This window comes from Macrobrachium nipponense, chromosome 23 (genome assembly GCF_015104395.2).
Source record: "Macrobrachium nipponense isolate FS-2020 chromosome 23, ASM1510439v2, whole genome shotgun sequence".
Classification (NCBI taxonomy): Eukaryota; Metazoa; Arthropoda; class Malacostraca; order Decapoda; family Palaemonidae; genus Macrobrachium; species Macrobrachium nipponense.
This window is the reverse complement of record NC_061090.1, coordinates 47,243,657-47,260,610: the sequence shown is the minus strand read 5'-3', so window position 1 is coordinate 47,260,610 and position 16,954 is coordinate 47,243,657. Positions and strand designations below refer to the sequence as shown.

The 16,954-nt window shown below is 36.1% G+C and overlaps 1 protein-coding gene across 2 annotated transcripts in view; it reads left to right on the top strand.

Moving 5' to 3' along the window:
• Nucleotides 1-16,954, top strand: part of LOC135200302 (glycine--tRNA ligase-like) — a 674,105-nt gene that overhangs the window by 354,555 nt on the left and 302,596 nt on the right. Inside the window, exon 10 of one of the 2 annotated variants that reach the window (XM_064228841.1) lies at nt 13,668-13,934. The exons of the other annotated variant lie outside the window; for it this stretch is intronic. Coding sequence (XP_064084911.1) covers nt 13,668-13,934 — 267 coding nt within the window. The remainder of the gene's footprint in view (nt 1-13,667; nt 13,935-16,954) is intronic. 2 annotated transcript variants of the gene reach the window in all.

Below are 16,954 nucleotides of genomic sequence, written 5' to 3'. Positions count from 1 at the left end.
TGCAAAACATTATTATATTTTGATTGTTATGTACATATATGTTTTGTTTACGGATGTTTGTTTTGAAAATAATAGCTATTAGTGAACATGTGGTATTAATTGTCCCACTATTTTATTATAGGTGATATTAATTATCTCACATTCATTTAACAGTATTATATTAATATTTATTTAAATAAACTGTAATTAATAAATAACAATAATGAAAAACATAAAGGGAAAAAATTTTGTTGCTGCGTAGTGATGTTTGTTTGATTGTGCATCTGACCTCACATTTCCGAAATCTGAAAAATTTAAAAAACCGAAACATCGGAATGTGTGTGTACTGCACATTTTTTTAAACACGCACACAATGTCTACACATTTACTGATACCCGTTGGTGAAAGACTCAAATTACAGTATTTATTCCTGAGAGAGAGAGAGAGAGAGAGAGAGAGAGAGAGAGAGAGAGAGAGAGAGAGAGAATGATTTAGGACTCCAAGGCATGTTATTTTTACAATTATTTTATTATCTTGGGATTCTTTTTTTAATCTTGAGATTTTCTATTCAATTCTCGAGATTAGTAAGAAAATTACTGTAACTACTAGCAGCAGCACACATCTGAATGACTCAGCCATTAGCATGCTAAACCACCAACCTTATGAATTGACGCTCTCGGAAAAGGAACTCGCATGATACCTGAGATACATGACAAAACCACTGTTTATTGGTGAAAATTTAGGGGTCGCATGATATGCGAGATCGCACATTACTCGAGTATATACGGTACTCAGAATTTGCTAATGATTTTAGTTCTTATCTGTTTTGATATTGTGTGAGGTGTAATTTTAGTTTTACAAAATAAAATAGTAAAATTAATTATTGGAAAAAACATGTATAACTTTGTAAAGCTTATAATAAAAGGTCCCACAAGGGGTTGTAAATATAGTCATTTTCAACTTCCTGGGACAGGTAGGGAGAACTTTTTAGAATTTAATTTTTCTTAGACCTTGTGTATTTGCATATCTTTCTCTTTCCACCATTGATGTGGATTCTTTCTTTCTTTCTTTCTTTTTTTTTTTTTTTTTTTTTTTTTTTTTTTTTTTTTTTTTTTTACTGGCCAACCTGAAAGTTTGCCTGGTCTGGGATAGTGTATTATGTTTCTTATTTTAGCCTGACTCCTAAGGGTTTATAGAGCCAAGGAAGGCCCTGTTGGATAAGATAAAATAAAAAAAAAATATGTGGGTGTTCCAAAGGAACTTTGCACTACCCTTCATCACCTTAACTTATCAATACCGCTTAACTGTGAAGACTAGATATGCTTATAAACAACAACCATCACTCTTTAAATGGAAAACTCTATGCAAAAGGCAATTATCTGCCTTTTAAACCTATATTTGTAACAAAATGTGCTTCATAAGTACTTTGAAAAATAAATGCACCCCCTTCTTTTTCTCTCTTGTAAATAACACACTCTTCAGTAAATAGGTAGTTCATTTTTACCCATAGTTTACCATGGTTTTATCACCATTAAAATATATTTTTATACAGCAACTTTCTTATCAATTGTTACCATATTGTATTATCATACACAAGATACAAATTGTGTATGTGTGAACTATTGGCCTAGTCTGGTCGTTATACATAACAGTGTCCATTTGTATAAGTTGAATTGGCTATTACAAAAGTATATAAGATAGAGGTAATGGTAAAGAAACTGATATCTCACTTACCAAATCCATTATTACTGTATTATTATTATCGATATTACTATATCTTTATTATCGTAATTTATAAAAATATTGTCCACCATATGCATTTAAGTAGGATAGGCAAATGTTTGCTTCTTAGAATCAGCTGGTTGAGGCGTACCACCTAAATAATTAGGAGAATAATTAATTTAGTTGCTAAAAGAAACAGATTATTACCAACATTTTTATTTGTGTACATAATTAAATGTGTACAAATGTAAATTAACATAAATTGTTAAAATAAATCCTCTCAAAATTGCAAAACTGCAGTTTCCCAATTCATTTGCTTTTGTTGTCCTTGATGTTATGTCAGATCTTTGGTAAATGGTGATCATGCAGTATAATGAATGGTTGTCAATTATAATAGATGGCTATGAATTGTTGTTGTATAGGCCATAAGTTTGGTAATCTTGTTTGAAAGCCTGTCCTGGTAAAATGGGCCAAGAATTAAATTTGTTTTATAGGCTACACAGTACGATCTACCCTAAATGAAATTCATTCATTAAGTAAAGACTAGTTTTATTCTTTACTTTCATTCATTACCAAGGTGGGAATTCTTAGGGGAAGACTGTAGCCTAATGTTATCGGGGTTATCAAAAATGCAACTCGTATTAAACATGAGGTATACAGTGAAATAATGTTTAGAGGACAAAATTTTAAGGATTGCATGATACGTGAGATCGAATGATACACGAGTCATGGAAGCTTTACATGTGTGCCTTTGAGTGTGTTTACATCTACATGCAGCATGTTATCAATGTCGGTGTCTCCTTTTACAAACCTCTTGCACTCTGTGTGTGTTTTTTGGAGCAGTATCACGTGTTCCGTTATTTTATTTGTCTAATGTACTGTACAGTATTTCATTACAAGTTAAATTGACTCAGTATAGTTATGGAACATTCATAACAGTACACGAGAATATTTTATCATGTGATGTTTCACCTCTAATTGAAAATACATTTAAAAAGCAGATTTGTAGATGTTGGTAACTTGTTGTGCTATGTAAAGCTTTTCTCAATGCCATCAGCTAAAGAGAAGGAGTCTGTGTGTATGTATGTACTGTATGCACATGATTTTGTTCATTTTTTGGGTTATGAAAATAAGAAAATAAAGGCAGTCCCCCAGTTATCGGTGATCTGGTTTTCTGGTGCTTGTCTAGTGCCAGAAAATTGGCGATATATGGCACCATAACAGGCCGAGTTCCAGTTGTTGGCGCCACAAGGTGTCGTATGGCGCACTGCAAGGCCTTATGCTGCCATAACATACCTATCAGAGGCCCCATATTGGTGCTTATGGTGCGAATAACCAGTTAACAGCTTCATAAATCGCTGAGTTTCGGTTAATGGAGGCTTTCGTTTATCGGAACCCCCACTGATAACTGGGGACTGCCTGTACAATAAAAATATAAACAAGAATAGCATAAAATAAACAGTGAAGGAGTGTGTGAGATAGGTTTCAGTGTAAGTGATGACTTGATTGTTCTCTCTGTCTGTATGTCTGTCTCTAATGTATCTTTATTTATTATTTATTATTTTTTTTCCTTGTTTCCATACAGTACAGTATATGTACTTTAATAAAATTGGGAAAAAATATCTAAGAGTGCAATTTCCACCATAATTTTCAATGATGCACAAAGTGCTATTGTTGCTATAAACAAATACGTACAAGTCTCCAAATCACCTTCTACAGGAAATCCTAATAAAAGTCCATCAGCGTATTCAGTCAGCACTATTAATAAAAATATATTGGATTCCAGCACATGTGGGAATTGAAGGAAATGAAAGAGCAGATACAGCTGCAAAATTAGCTTACACTATATCATCAACAATTACACATGCCCCAGTATCAGACTGGCAAACGGATTGGACATCAGTGCCAGCTGCAAACAAATTGAGAAATATAAAAAGTGAAGTTCATTCATGGATGTCATCGTCTCAAAAAGAGAGCCAAAGAAGGTATATTAACAGACTATGTATAGGCCATACTAGATTTTCACACGGTCATTTGATGTCAAGTCCACATTCAGACCCAATGTTTGATGTCAAATCCACATTCAGACCCAATTTTTGATGTCAAATCCACATTCAGACCCAATGAAATGTAAATACACACCAAACACCTATGATTGTTCAACACTTATTAGTTGAATGTTCAATTTGGAACTATCAAAGAAGCATTTATTTTTCAAAACCAACATTAAAAGGAATTCTTGCTGAAGGCAAAGATTTCTTATTTAATGGGATCATCATGTTCCTTAAATAAAACTAGTTTTATAAATAAAATTCAATTATTTTTTTATGACTGATTCCTGAAAATCATAAAAGAAGCTCTATAGAGGCCATATGCCTGCCTAACCCTCTCCACTCGTACCACTGCAAGTTGACCCCCCCTCCCAGCCAGGGAAAAGGCTTCCCTGCTCCAGTCCCAACCACCTTCAAAAACTACCCTTTTACGGTACCTGAGTGAGTTCCTCTACACACACACACACATGGAAACTTCTCCAGGACTCCTGCACCCACAAACCCTTTCTCAGTCTCTTCATGAGTGTAGGTAATGTTACTAACATTTTCCTTATGCTGCACAGCATTGCCAACCATTGGAGAGCAGTTTTTCAAATTTTTTGCAATATATATATTTGTCCCTGGTCTGGTACCCTCCCTTACTTTGGAACCACCATGACATGGTGGGGGCCCACTTGAACCCTTGGAATTTGGTCCCAAGTTCAAGTATAAGAGTCCTATGTGTTATGAACTAAATTAGGTGAAGTCATGTGGAATTTTCCACTTTTGATCAAATTTATTTGACTTGATAGACAGGAAATGGTACCATATCTGCGACTGGAGTTTGTTCAAAGCTAATAGTAGGAACTGTGGTAGGATCATCAACTACACAATATTGTTTGGACAATGATAGCTAAAGGGCAGAACTATTCTGCAGAGCTGCGCCATGGATTCGAGGGGTGGTCTAGTTCTAGGATAGGGCTCTTAGCATTCTGTCTAGTTTTCCTATACTAACATGATTAACATGGAGGTGATTATATTCTTTTAATACTCTGTCCCAATAAGCAGGTTTGGCTTACACTTGAGCCGTCTTAATTGTGTTGAGCCATCCCCTGTGGGATAGGATAGGGAGTGGACATTTGGGAGTGAGCTCTCACTATGCCATTGGTGGAAGAACAACTCCATGAGAGGCTGATGATATCTTTTAAATTTAGGAGTTTAAGTTTACTTTTTTTTAATTCAATCTTTTTGAATAACAATAAAGTATCGAGTATATACTCCTGGGCCCTTTGATGATACCCTTTTGGCATAGAAGATGACTTCTGCACCCTCCTCTGACAACCCTCTCCCCTCCCCTCCCTCTCCTCCACTTGCTGGTACCAGTCGAGTGAAGGCTCATGATGTGCGTGGAATGAGCCCATCTCTTGCCTTTAAGAAGAACCTCTCTGTTACCCAGGTGATGGAAGCTGGCACATGGTCTTGCCCTTCCAACTTTACCAGGTTCTACCTTAGAGACTGTACCCACAGTTACCTCGACACAACTGACCTTGGTCCTGTGGTAGCCGCTCAGCAAGTGCCATTAGAGGTCGGAAGTATCGAATGGAGGATTGAGGTTCCGTATCAGGCGGGGGATGAATGTGAGAGTATGACTGGCCTATTTTCTTTTCACCTTTACCCCTTACTTGCGGCCACGGCATCGAAACCTGTTCTCCGGCACCGATTTCGATACTGGTAAGCATTCCATGTCTGACTAGTGGCTTTTCTGTAGACACACACAAAGTGTCTCCACACTCATTTCTGAGGGTGAGTGTGCTGCAACCCAACAAACCTGTTATAATTATATATCCTGGTTTTGGTTGCCAGAGAGAGTTCTACGCTCACGCCTTTGATACCCAGGCTGTCGACAAGCCATCAGGTCACATTTACCATGGCTCGCAGGGTGAAGGATCCACGACCCCGAGCTATAAGCCCAGGTCCTGGCATCCTGGGTTCCATTCTCAGCTAGCGAGACAGGACTTCAAACCCTACCTTAGGATGAGTCTCCTAAGTAAAAGACAGAAGGTTTGTACACAGTGTAGGAACAAATGACATTTTTGAAAGTAAAATGTATTTTACAAACCTGGAGTCCCTTACTTTTATGGTCCCGCCAAATACCCACCCCCTTGATTCTGGGGTAATCATTAAAGTCCTGGCTGTAATCAAAGTGACAACTCAGTGAGCTGGTGGGGAGGCGGTGCTTCCCCACCACTGGGCAGGTAACTACCGGCCCAGTAGTTACAACCTGGGTACATAAAGGAATGTATTAGCTGGTAGTTTCAGCTGAGCTGCAATCTATCCTAAGTAAAGCACTCCAGGTTTGTATGGTTAGGGAAAAATACATTTTAATTTAAAAAATGTCCTTTTTAAGCATTTTTTTAGGGGCTGGCTTCAACTGTTTGTGGGTTGTAGCTTTTTTTTTTTTTTTTTTTTTTTTTTTTTTTTTTTTTTTTTTTTTTGTGTGGTGGGGGGGGGGGGGGGGGGGGGGGGGGGGGGGGGGGGGGGGGGGGGGGGGGGGGGGGGGGGTGGTGGGGGGGGGGGGGGGGGGGGTGGGGGGGGGGGGGGGGGGGGGGGGGGGCGTGGGGAGTCTGGTACCCATCTCTCGTGAATACCTGGAACCCTGTCTTTTTAAAAAAACAAATACAGTCAGTCAACTGCCTGTATTTGTGTTCTCAAAATTCCTGAATTTTTTCTGTTGAGCTTATCTATAATTTATTTGCAAAAAAATTGGCAATTTATGGCCTTTTCTATCAAATATTCACTAATTTGTGTCTTTTGATGTTATTTTCATGAATAAATACATTTTTGATACAAAATTTATTTACTAATTTTTAAATATTAATATTGATTAATACTGTATTGTTTAATTAGATTAAATAATATTAAATAATAAATACTAATTTTTTCAATTATTAATATTAATGTAAACAGCAATAATTTATTTCAGTTTAAAAATAGATTATGTAAAATAAAGGAAACCCTGATTTATTTAAAAGCTGAGAGGCATGGAGAGATGGGGAGGGTGGGCCTGTCAGAAATGTCAAGAAACCTGACAACAAGGGTGGGATGGTCAGTGTTGCCAACTTATTAGGTGCGTGTTGCCAACTTGGAAGTCAAAGGATATGCATACTGAAAATAAACCATGCCTGATGTTGTAAGGAAAGGTGCATCAGGCAACCGACCCCTTAATGTATGGATAATGGTGGAAAAGAAGATTAATTTAAAAGTGTCCATACCACAATATTGTGGATTAGTAGTTTTCATGACCATGGCATTCTACATTAAGAATAATAACAATTGGACTGGTAAAAGATTATTAAATTCACAGCACATTTTTGTTGCCAAAACCTCACACCGCCAACAAAATTGCCAAACAATACAAAATTATTTGCTAGTTTCCTCTATTTGGCTACCACTTGCCCATTAATTCTCTCTCTCTCTCTCTCTCTCTCTCTCTCTCTCTCTCTCAGGAAATGATATGTACTGCTTATTTGAGTGTCTTTAACCAGTTGGTATTAACACATATGCACACTGTGTGTGTGTTGATAGTATTTTAAAAATGCCAGTAAAAGTAATACATCTTTGGAAGACATGAAACAAATTTTGTTGTTGTCAGTCACTAGTAAAGATATATAGATTAACATTCTTGAGAGATTAATAGAGATAACTCTCTCTCTCTCTCTCTCTCTCTCTCTCTCTCTCTCTCTCTCTCTCTCTCTCTCTCTCTCTCTCTCTCTCTGTTTTGGCTGGAAGGGTTAGAAGTACATATGTATATCTGTAAGGGTACTGTTTAAGATGACTATGAAATGATATTAATAATATAATCTTCAGGATTAATACAGCTATAGGATAATAATTTAAGGTGTATTTGAGTAGGATGTCATTTAAGGTATACATTTGGTCTTTGATCTTTCAAGATAAGCAGTTATAAGCGTTTTTAGAGGGTTCTCTAAATATCTGCGGATTGTAACTAGTATTCACTTGGGGGAATGGGGGCTGGTACACGTCCCCACGAACATGGGAGATCCACTGTATAATGTATGATAAATACACTTTGAAAAGCAAATGTCTTTTTCTCTCTCTCTTAAATGACATGCATGTGTTTACCCATATCTTACATCACCTTTAATGCATTTTTATACAGCAACTGTATCAGTTGTTTCATACATTAGATACAAAATGTGTGTCAAACTAGACTTTACTTGGTGCTACACTTACAGTATCATCTTGCATAAGTTGAATTAGGATATTGGAGCTGAATTTTAAGATAAAGGTAGTGGTAATGAAACCGTATTTTACTTAATAAATCTGCGTATACAGTATTATCATTTTATATCATTGTTCTAATATAAAAGATAAATGGATATTCCATGTGGAGTCAAGTAAGCTAGGGTAAAGTTTACATTCTCAGAATCAATTGAATGGGGACTGTTACCAAAATAATTAGGAAAATTATTTTTTAGTTGCTAAAAGATACGGATTACGGGAATTATTTTCACTATTGTGCCTAAAACAAATGTAAAACAAGTATACAAATGTTAATAACATATGTTAAACCAAAATAGCTCAAATGAAAAAACAACTGTTTCTCAATTTGTTGTTTATTTTCATGCTCAATGATATTTTTTCTAGTCAATTTTAATTAATTATGATAAATTTTTACATAAGCCATAATCAAGGCAGTCTTTTGAAAACCTAGCTTAGTTTGATCCACCAAAGATGGAATACAATGGTCCCCCCCCCGTATTCGCGGGGGATGCGTACCAAGACCCCCCCCCCCCCCCCCTCCCCCCCCCCCCCCCCCCCCCCCCGGAATAGTTAGGAATCCGCAGAATGTTCTTTTGGGAACCCCCCTCTAAAAATGCTCATAAACTCCTATCCTAAGCATGCAAACACCAAAGTATCCCTAAAAAGACCATCCTTCATCAAATATACATAAAATATCTTCATTATGGTTCATATTAATCTTGTTTGAAATATTATTAATAGACTGTTTAAAGTAAATCTGACATTTTATGTTTATACATAAATACATACTATGTACGTACTGAATGACTTAGTTACGAATGTGAAAATAATTCAGTCCCCCCGTAAGTATTCATTCATGCACGTTTTCTTTCATACTGTTACTATTTGAGACATCCATTTTCTTTTTACAAGGGAAGTGAAATCACAAATACCAAATGTCTGCTTAAAGTATTATCCTACATCAAATATACCATTGAATTGGTATTATTAATATAATTTTAAAGTAATCTTAAACATTTTACCATTAGAAATATATAAACAGCCAATAGCAGAGAGAGAGAGAGAGAGAGAGAGAGAGAGAGAGAGAGAGAGAGAGAGAGAGAGAGAGAGAGAGAGAGAGAGAGAGAGAGAGAGAGAGAGAGAATTACATAAAACCATTAAGTTCGTTGACCATTGCATGGCATTGTTACTATCCCAGCTCCGAGCGTCACTGGAGTTGAGGTAGGGAAATTGATACAGAAAAAGACGAAGGGAAGAATTTTCATTTGAAATTAGTTATCGTATTATTACTACTTCTATTATTATTATTATTATTTGAAAATAAAATAAACATGTGCATCTACCATGAAAAATTCTCTCATCTCAGTAAGAAAGAGGGGTTATCCTTACAAGTGAAATGGAAAAGTTATTTTCATCTCTTTAAAATACTACCATTATGAATTTTGTAATTATTATTACAAAATTCATAATTATTATTATTATTATTAAATAACTGAAATTATCAATAAACATTTTACATACAAGTACCATAAAAATTCTTTCATCTCAGTAAGAGAGAGAGAGAGAGAGAGTGTTTTATCTCTCTCTGTTCTCTCAAAAAATACTTATAACACTTCTAGCGAAAGAGAGGGAGGGAGTTACCACTATGACACATTATCTTGTGTGGCAAAAGAGAGAAAGAGAGAGAAAGTTAACCTTAATTAAAAGTGACATGGATAGATTACTATTGTATTTCTTTAAAATACTATGTAATTACAGTTATTATTATTATTATTATTATTATTATTCCATTATTATTATTATTATTATTATTTGAAAGTTAAAAACAAAAAAAATTAGTACAAGTACTATAAAAAATCTCGAGTCTCAGTAAATGAGAGAGATAGAGAGAGAGAGAGGGGGGGGGGTGAAAATTTCATGAGCACTTGATGGCAGCAACAAAACAGCTCCTTCCCCCTCCGGTCACTTAACTTGATAGTATATCTGAGTTTTAATACCTGGAGTTGGAGAAAGAATCTGACTGGGATTTCCTTCATTCTTCCATAATTTTTTAAATTTATAAGCTAAAATCTTACTAATTCACTATGGTATTTTCTTTAATGAATTGATATTATTGCTGTATAAATTAATATTAATATTTGAAAATAGTAAATCATTTATTTATCATACAAAAAAACATACATCTTTGTAGGAGAGAGAGAGAGAGAGAGAGAGAGAGAGAGAGAGAGAGAGAGAGAGAGGAGAGGAGAGAGAGAAGAGAGTTATTATTTTTATTATGTGGTATCATTTAAACTTATTAAACTTACTAATACAGTATTAATCAAAATTAATATTTGAAAATTAGTAAATCATTTTTGTATCATAAAAATGTATTTAGTCATGAAAATAAACATCAAAATACAATAATTAGTGATTATTTTCGTCGGAAAATTCCGCGAATGGGCGAGTCCATCCGTGAATAATTTCTAGATAGGTTCCAAAGAAAAATCCGCGAATCCGGAGAACGCAAATACGGGGGGAACACTGTACACTACAACCATATCCTAATGCAGTATAATTTAACAAAAACAAAATTCACTTTACAAGCATAATCTAGTATATATACATAGTATAATCTACAAAAAATTAAATTAGCTTGGTAAATAAAATTGTTTTTTTACTTTTATTCAACAAAAAGATGGGATTACAAAGGAAAGAGTTTAGCCTAATATTATCTGGGCTCACAAAAATGCAACCCAGGACAAAAAGTTTTTGTGAGATCAGGTGGTACATTAGTATATATTGTAATTTATTTTGTTTCACTTATAATTAGATAAATTTTCCTAGTTTATTCGTGACATTTCCTCTGGTCATTTTCAGTATGTTATTTTTAAGAATATTATCTAAAAATTTATTAATTTTCTGTTTTATTTTGATAACTGATTTTTCATTTTACTTTGTCATGGAGACATCGTGTTTGTGTGCGTAAAATGCCCAGTGTTCATTTAGTTAGTATATGAGGAAGTTCTCAATGATGATGTGTCCAAAGCAAATTCATATAATTGGAATTAATGATTTTTCATTTCGCTTCATAATATCACTGAAGCTTTACTTGTATTTTTACATGTTTGTGTGTTGCATTTCACAAATTTCATTTGAGCTCTTGTGTGTTTTTTAGTTGACTCTAAAATTATTATCAAGCATAAAGTAGTACAGGCAGTTCCTGGTTATCGATGAACTCTGTTAATGGCGATCAAGTTTTAAGGCGCTTGTCTAGCATCATAAAATCAGCTGTTTACAGTATTGCACCATAACGCCTCAAGTTTTGGTTATTGCTGCCATAAGGCACTGGTAATAGAGTTATGGTGCCATAACGTGCCTAACAGAGGCGCCATTAACCGGTTATTGCCGCCATATGCACCATAAATCACTGGGTTTTGATTAATGGCGGTTTTTGCTTATCCCCACCTTGCCGATAACTGGGGACTGCCTGCACGTACATAAGTGAATACTTCATCAGTGATATTGTTTTTCTCCTCGGTTATATTTTTCAAATTCACAGTAAAATACGGTTAAAATTTATACACTATATTGGGTATCAGTTGTATTTGCCTGCCTATTTTGGGTTGTAAATAATAGTTGAGTATAAAAGTGATTAACAGAGAAGCAGATGTGTTAGAGAGAGAGAGAGACAGACAGATAGACAGACAGAGAGAGAGAGAATCATTCGATCTAAACTTTTCAAGAAACTGTCATTTCATGTTGAATTTTGAATTTTTATAATTTCTTTTTAAGAAATTGTAATTTCATATCAAATTTTGAATTTTTATCAGTTCTATTTTATCGTAGAATAAATTTATATGAAAACGATTACATAGGGAACGTGCCGGACAAAGAAAATAAGGCAGGCGCTTGAGTGAAGACACGCATAGATCCGCCAGTCCCCGAAACCTCTAATGGTTCACAAAGCCCTCCTTCAGCAGAAGATCTCTTCATGGAGGATGGGATAGAGGAGTTTGAAGGTTTTTTTGGTAGAGGAAATTCCATCCAAAAGGTTGTTTTTAAAGGAAATGACTGTATCGTACAGTACACTTGCACCCATTGGTGGCATTGTTTACGTGTGGGAGTTTTCACCATCCTGTGTGTTATTTTAAACTATTTCAAGTTATTAAAACCTTTTTAATGTTTTTTATTTATCCATAAGAACCATTTCATATAAGAAAAAATTACAGTATAGTTCATGGAAAAAATGAAAATGGGTGGTATAAAAAAGTTTGACTGGATAAGTTGCTGTTTGCCTTGGCCCTAATGGAATTATTCCCATAAGGCATGTTTCGAAATCTGCCAATTTCTAATTCTGTGAGGCCGTGGATCGACCAAATTCTTGCATAATTGGGGACTGCACAGTACTTAAAATATGACTGTGCAAAGTTAATCCAGGGGATAAATTAAACACTGAGAAAAATACTTAATACATAAATAATAAGACAGAAGTTACACCTGAACATCATATAACAATAAAACCAAATAAGTATCACTTGCCCTTAATAATATAATTAATTAAAAACTCTCACACTAGTGAAGAAAGACTGCAATGCATACAAAAGAGAGGGTTCAGAAATGAAAAGTTAAGCAAAAAGGGAGAATAACCTATCACAATACAATGTTCCTAAGGTGTTTTTTTTTTATCTTTTCTTTTCTCACAAAGTAACGCTGCATTAGTCAAAATCTCCTTGTCCGGAGAATTACATGGGGTAGCACTGGAATAAAGGGCCCAACACAGGATCAATTGCCGTGATCTGTAATCAACACTGATGACCTCCAATGTCCAATCTCCAAATCCAGAAGGCAAGGACATCCCAAAAAGACCTGACCACAGTATTTATACCGTGATCATGAATACTCTAATAATGATAGCTACCTTACCATAGAGAGGCACAATGGCTGAAGCAGGCATCAATAGTGTGGATTCCAGAAAGGAATTCATGCTGTAATCCAATGTGCTATGCCTCTATGATATTGCTCAGAAAACAACTGACTCCTCTGGCCATGCACACTTCCAAACATCTCTTGGTTTGAGAGTGGTACCAATGCAACATACACCCCAGAACATGGAAGAGGCAAAACAGTCTTTAGTAAAAGTGTAGAATAGTCAAACCACTGGAGAGGAGGAGAAAGCTAAATTGAGCAATACAATAATAGAAATAAAAATAAATAACCAATACGTACTTTGTAATATTCAAACATTAAATAGTAACAAAGTGACAGTACAAATTTTCTTCCTGTTTTATTAAGTAGCAGTAACTTTATAAGTATTACATGGTTCTTATTTTACTAATTACAGCATGGGAAATCAGTGTGAAAGTTGAGAAATTTTTTTCTTACAATGTAAATAGAACATTTCCTGTAAATATCCTCTATATGGGTATCTCAGAAGGATTCACTGTGAAAAGATAGAAGTTGTGTATTTTATATTCATTACAAATTTCATGCTCTACTACTACAGATTTTTCTTTAATTGCCAGTGTCACATTTCATGAAAGAAACATTATTTTGGTATTGTGTGAGATTTCTTTTGGAGAAAAGTGATTTAAGAGTTGAATCTTATTTATATTCATTTGTCATTTCTCCAGTTAGCTGTATATTCTTTCTGTGTTTTTCTCCTTATGTTAGCTTGGGGTGACCTCATTTGGGCTTCTGGAAACAGCATCAGAAGTGGAGGCATTGGATTACTACTTACGTGATCGAAGCTATATATTTGGTCATGTACCCTCACAAGCAGATGTCACAGTGTTTGAAGCATTAAGACAAGCGCCTTCCTCTGAATTCAGTCATGTAACTCGTTGGTTTCATCACATTTCAAGCTTTGAAGATAATGAAAAACGAAACTTCCCTGGCATAAGCGGAACAATCGTAGATCTCACAGGCGGACGACATAAGGTGCTTTGGAGCAAATTTATAATATTTTTTTTGGTTCGGTATAGTGAATGGTTATACTGTCATAAAAAATATAGAAGTATATTAATGATATGCATGTTAGGAAGTTGAGAAACACATAAAATATTCTCTGGAATGCAAAGGTGATTGACTGACAGGTCAAAACTATTAAAATTGTGATTAAGCCCTTCAAAAAAATTACCTAGACACCTGGAAACCTTATAATCAATCCCTTAATGGTGCTAGTGCATGTAAGATAAATTGTTTGATAGTTATATATTTTCTTTTTTTCTTTTTAATAAACTCATACATATTACAGTCAAACCTTGTCTTACGAATGAACCAACATAAGAGTTTTTCTGAGATATGAGGTGGTGCATGAGCGATTTTTTGCTTTAAGAAGCGAGCTGAGATTTGAGCTGCAAGCCTGGGAGATGCCATCTCCCAATGCTTCTGCCATTGGCAGCACCAAGGTGCCTAGCCAAGCAGTCTTGTTCAGTTCACACGGTTATGGTTCTGTGTGAGGATCTCGTAGAATATTCTCGCTTTGTTTTCTCACTGTACCCATATAATTTGGAACATTTAGTTTTCACCATTGATCCTAGGAAAGTGAGTGTTAAGACCAGTGATGAGAAGAAGAAAAGGCCACTTACCATGGATATGAAGCGTTGAAACCATAGAAAAAACAAAATAAAGATGTGTGTTATCGAATTAGCAAAGCAGTATGACTGGACTACTAAGATGTGTACTGTTTTGAAGCAGGAGGAGTCAATAAAATCTATAACGCCACCCAAGGGCGTTGAGATAATTTCAAAGCTCTGGACCTCTGCTTATGAAGAGATGGAGAAGTTGTTGTTGGTGTAGTTGAATGAGAAGCAGCTCACATTAGAGAGACTGACAGAGAGCATCATCTGTGAGAAGGAACAAGACACCTACATGGATTTAGTGCAGAAGATGCTGGGAACATTGATGGACAAGGCATTAAAAGAGTCCTTCAAAGATAGTTGGGGCTGGTTTGATAATTTTAAAAAGAGGACTGGCATTCACTCCATCGTCAGGCATGGTGAGGCAGCAAGCTCTGATGTGAAGGCAACTGAGGAGTTTGTTAAAAGGTTTGCTGAACTGGTAGAAGCATAAAGATATGTTGCCTGGCAAGTCTTCAACTGTGACGAGACAGGGCTCTGCTGGAAAAAAGATGCTGAGGAGGACCTATATGACCGCAGAGAAAAGCTTTTCAGGCCACAATCCTATGAAGAGTAGGCTAACCTTTGTGCTGTGTGCGAATGAGAGTGGCAACTGCAAAGTTAAGCCACTATTTCTATATCACTTGAAAACTCCAGGGACTTTGTCTCATAAGGTAACCAAAGAAAATCTGCTGGTTATGTAAAGGGCAAACTCAAAAGCATGGGTCGCCAAGGATATTTTCATTCAGTACGTAAACATGGTCGTTGATCCTACCATCAAGAATTACCTCACCACAAATAACTTTTCACTCTGAAAGTCCTTCTCATCCTCGACAACGCTCCCATGCACCCACCAACCGTCACAGACAACATCTACAAAGAATTAAAGTTTATCAAGGTACTTTTCATTCCACCCAACACCACTCCTATCCTGCAGCCCATGGACAAGCAGGTAATTTAAAATTTCATAAAGCTCTTCACCAAACACCTGTTCAAGTACTACTTTGAGGTTACAGAGGCCACAAACCTTTCCCTTCTATAGATCTTGAAGGATCACTACAATGTCGTGATCTGCCTCAAAATTTTCGGCGTGACCTGGCGTGTGTTACAAGGAAGACCATAAACCTTGCATGTAAGAAACTGTGGCCTGAGGTTGGGTCTGAATGGGATTTTGAAGGTTTTGAACCTGACGAGCTAGTGGTGAAGAACAGTGTCCTTCGGAAAGTCCATGGGCATGGAAGTGGATGAAGAGGATGATGACCTTGTGAGGAGCCCAACTAGAAACTGACAAAGGAGGAATTAAAGAAATTACATCAGCAGCAGCATATGGAAGCTTTGCAGGTTTTAGAGAGCAGGAGGTAAAGGAGGAGCAAGTGTTGGAGGAGGTTGCTACAAGTGAGATTAACGAAGTGTTGAAAATGTGGTATAAAATTGTATAGTTTCTTAAAAATAAACACACTGCCTGCCTTCGACCCATAGCTGCAACCCCTTTTCTTCCTTTCACTGTACCTCCTTTCATATTCTCTTTCTTCCAACGTACTTTCCACCCTCTCCTAACAATTGATTCATAGTGCAGCTGCAAGGTTTTCCTTCTGTTACACCTTTCAAAACATTTACTGTTAATTTACAATTCTGCACTGAATGACCTCATAGGTCTCAGTGCTTGGCCTTTAGCATAAATTCTATATTCAATTCAGTTCAATAGGCCATGAGTGTGAGCTGTTTAATGACACTTGCCTAATTCCATTTTTTTAAATTTTGAAAGGCAGGAAGAAACAAATATCCTTGGACAGGTTTTCAGTGAAATTCCTTGCACATGAAAGCAAAGAAAGCATGGTGAAAAAGGCAAAAGTTAGTGAAAAAAATAAAAAGTAAAAAAAGTAGCAGTTGAATTTAGTGAAAAAGTGTAGCATAGTATGTAAGTTAAATTTAGCAATGTAGCATTAAGTGTGTAGCAATTAACCCTCAAACGCCTATTGGACGTATTTTATGTTGACGAAAATTGAATGTTGGGTGCTTAATTGATGTAAAATATGTCGACGCTAAAAAGTTTTTTAAAAATTCACGGAAAAATAGTTACAGGCCTGCTTGGCGAAAACTTTTGAATCACGCGGCTTGAGGGATGCTGGGAGTTCACGGATCAAGCTGTTGTTTTGTTTACAAGCGTTACTCAGCTGTGCATGCGCGAAATACTTTCTTTTCACACCAGCAAGCATCATCGACGCGTCGTCCGAGAGCGATCTTTTGTCGCATTCATGTTTTGCTGAACTTTTGCGAGTGTTTAAGTATTTGTGGTGGTACAAGACGTACGTAGAGATGTCTGAACGTCGAATGGAGCGC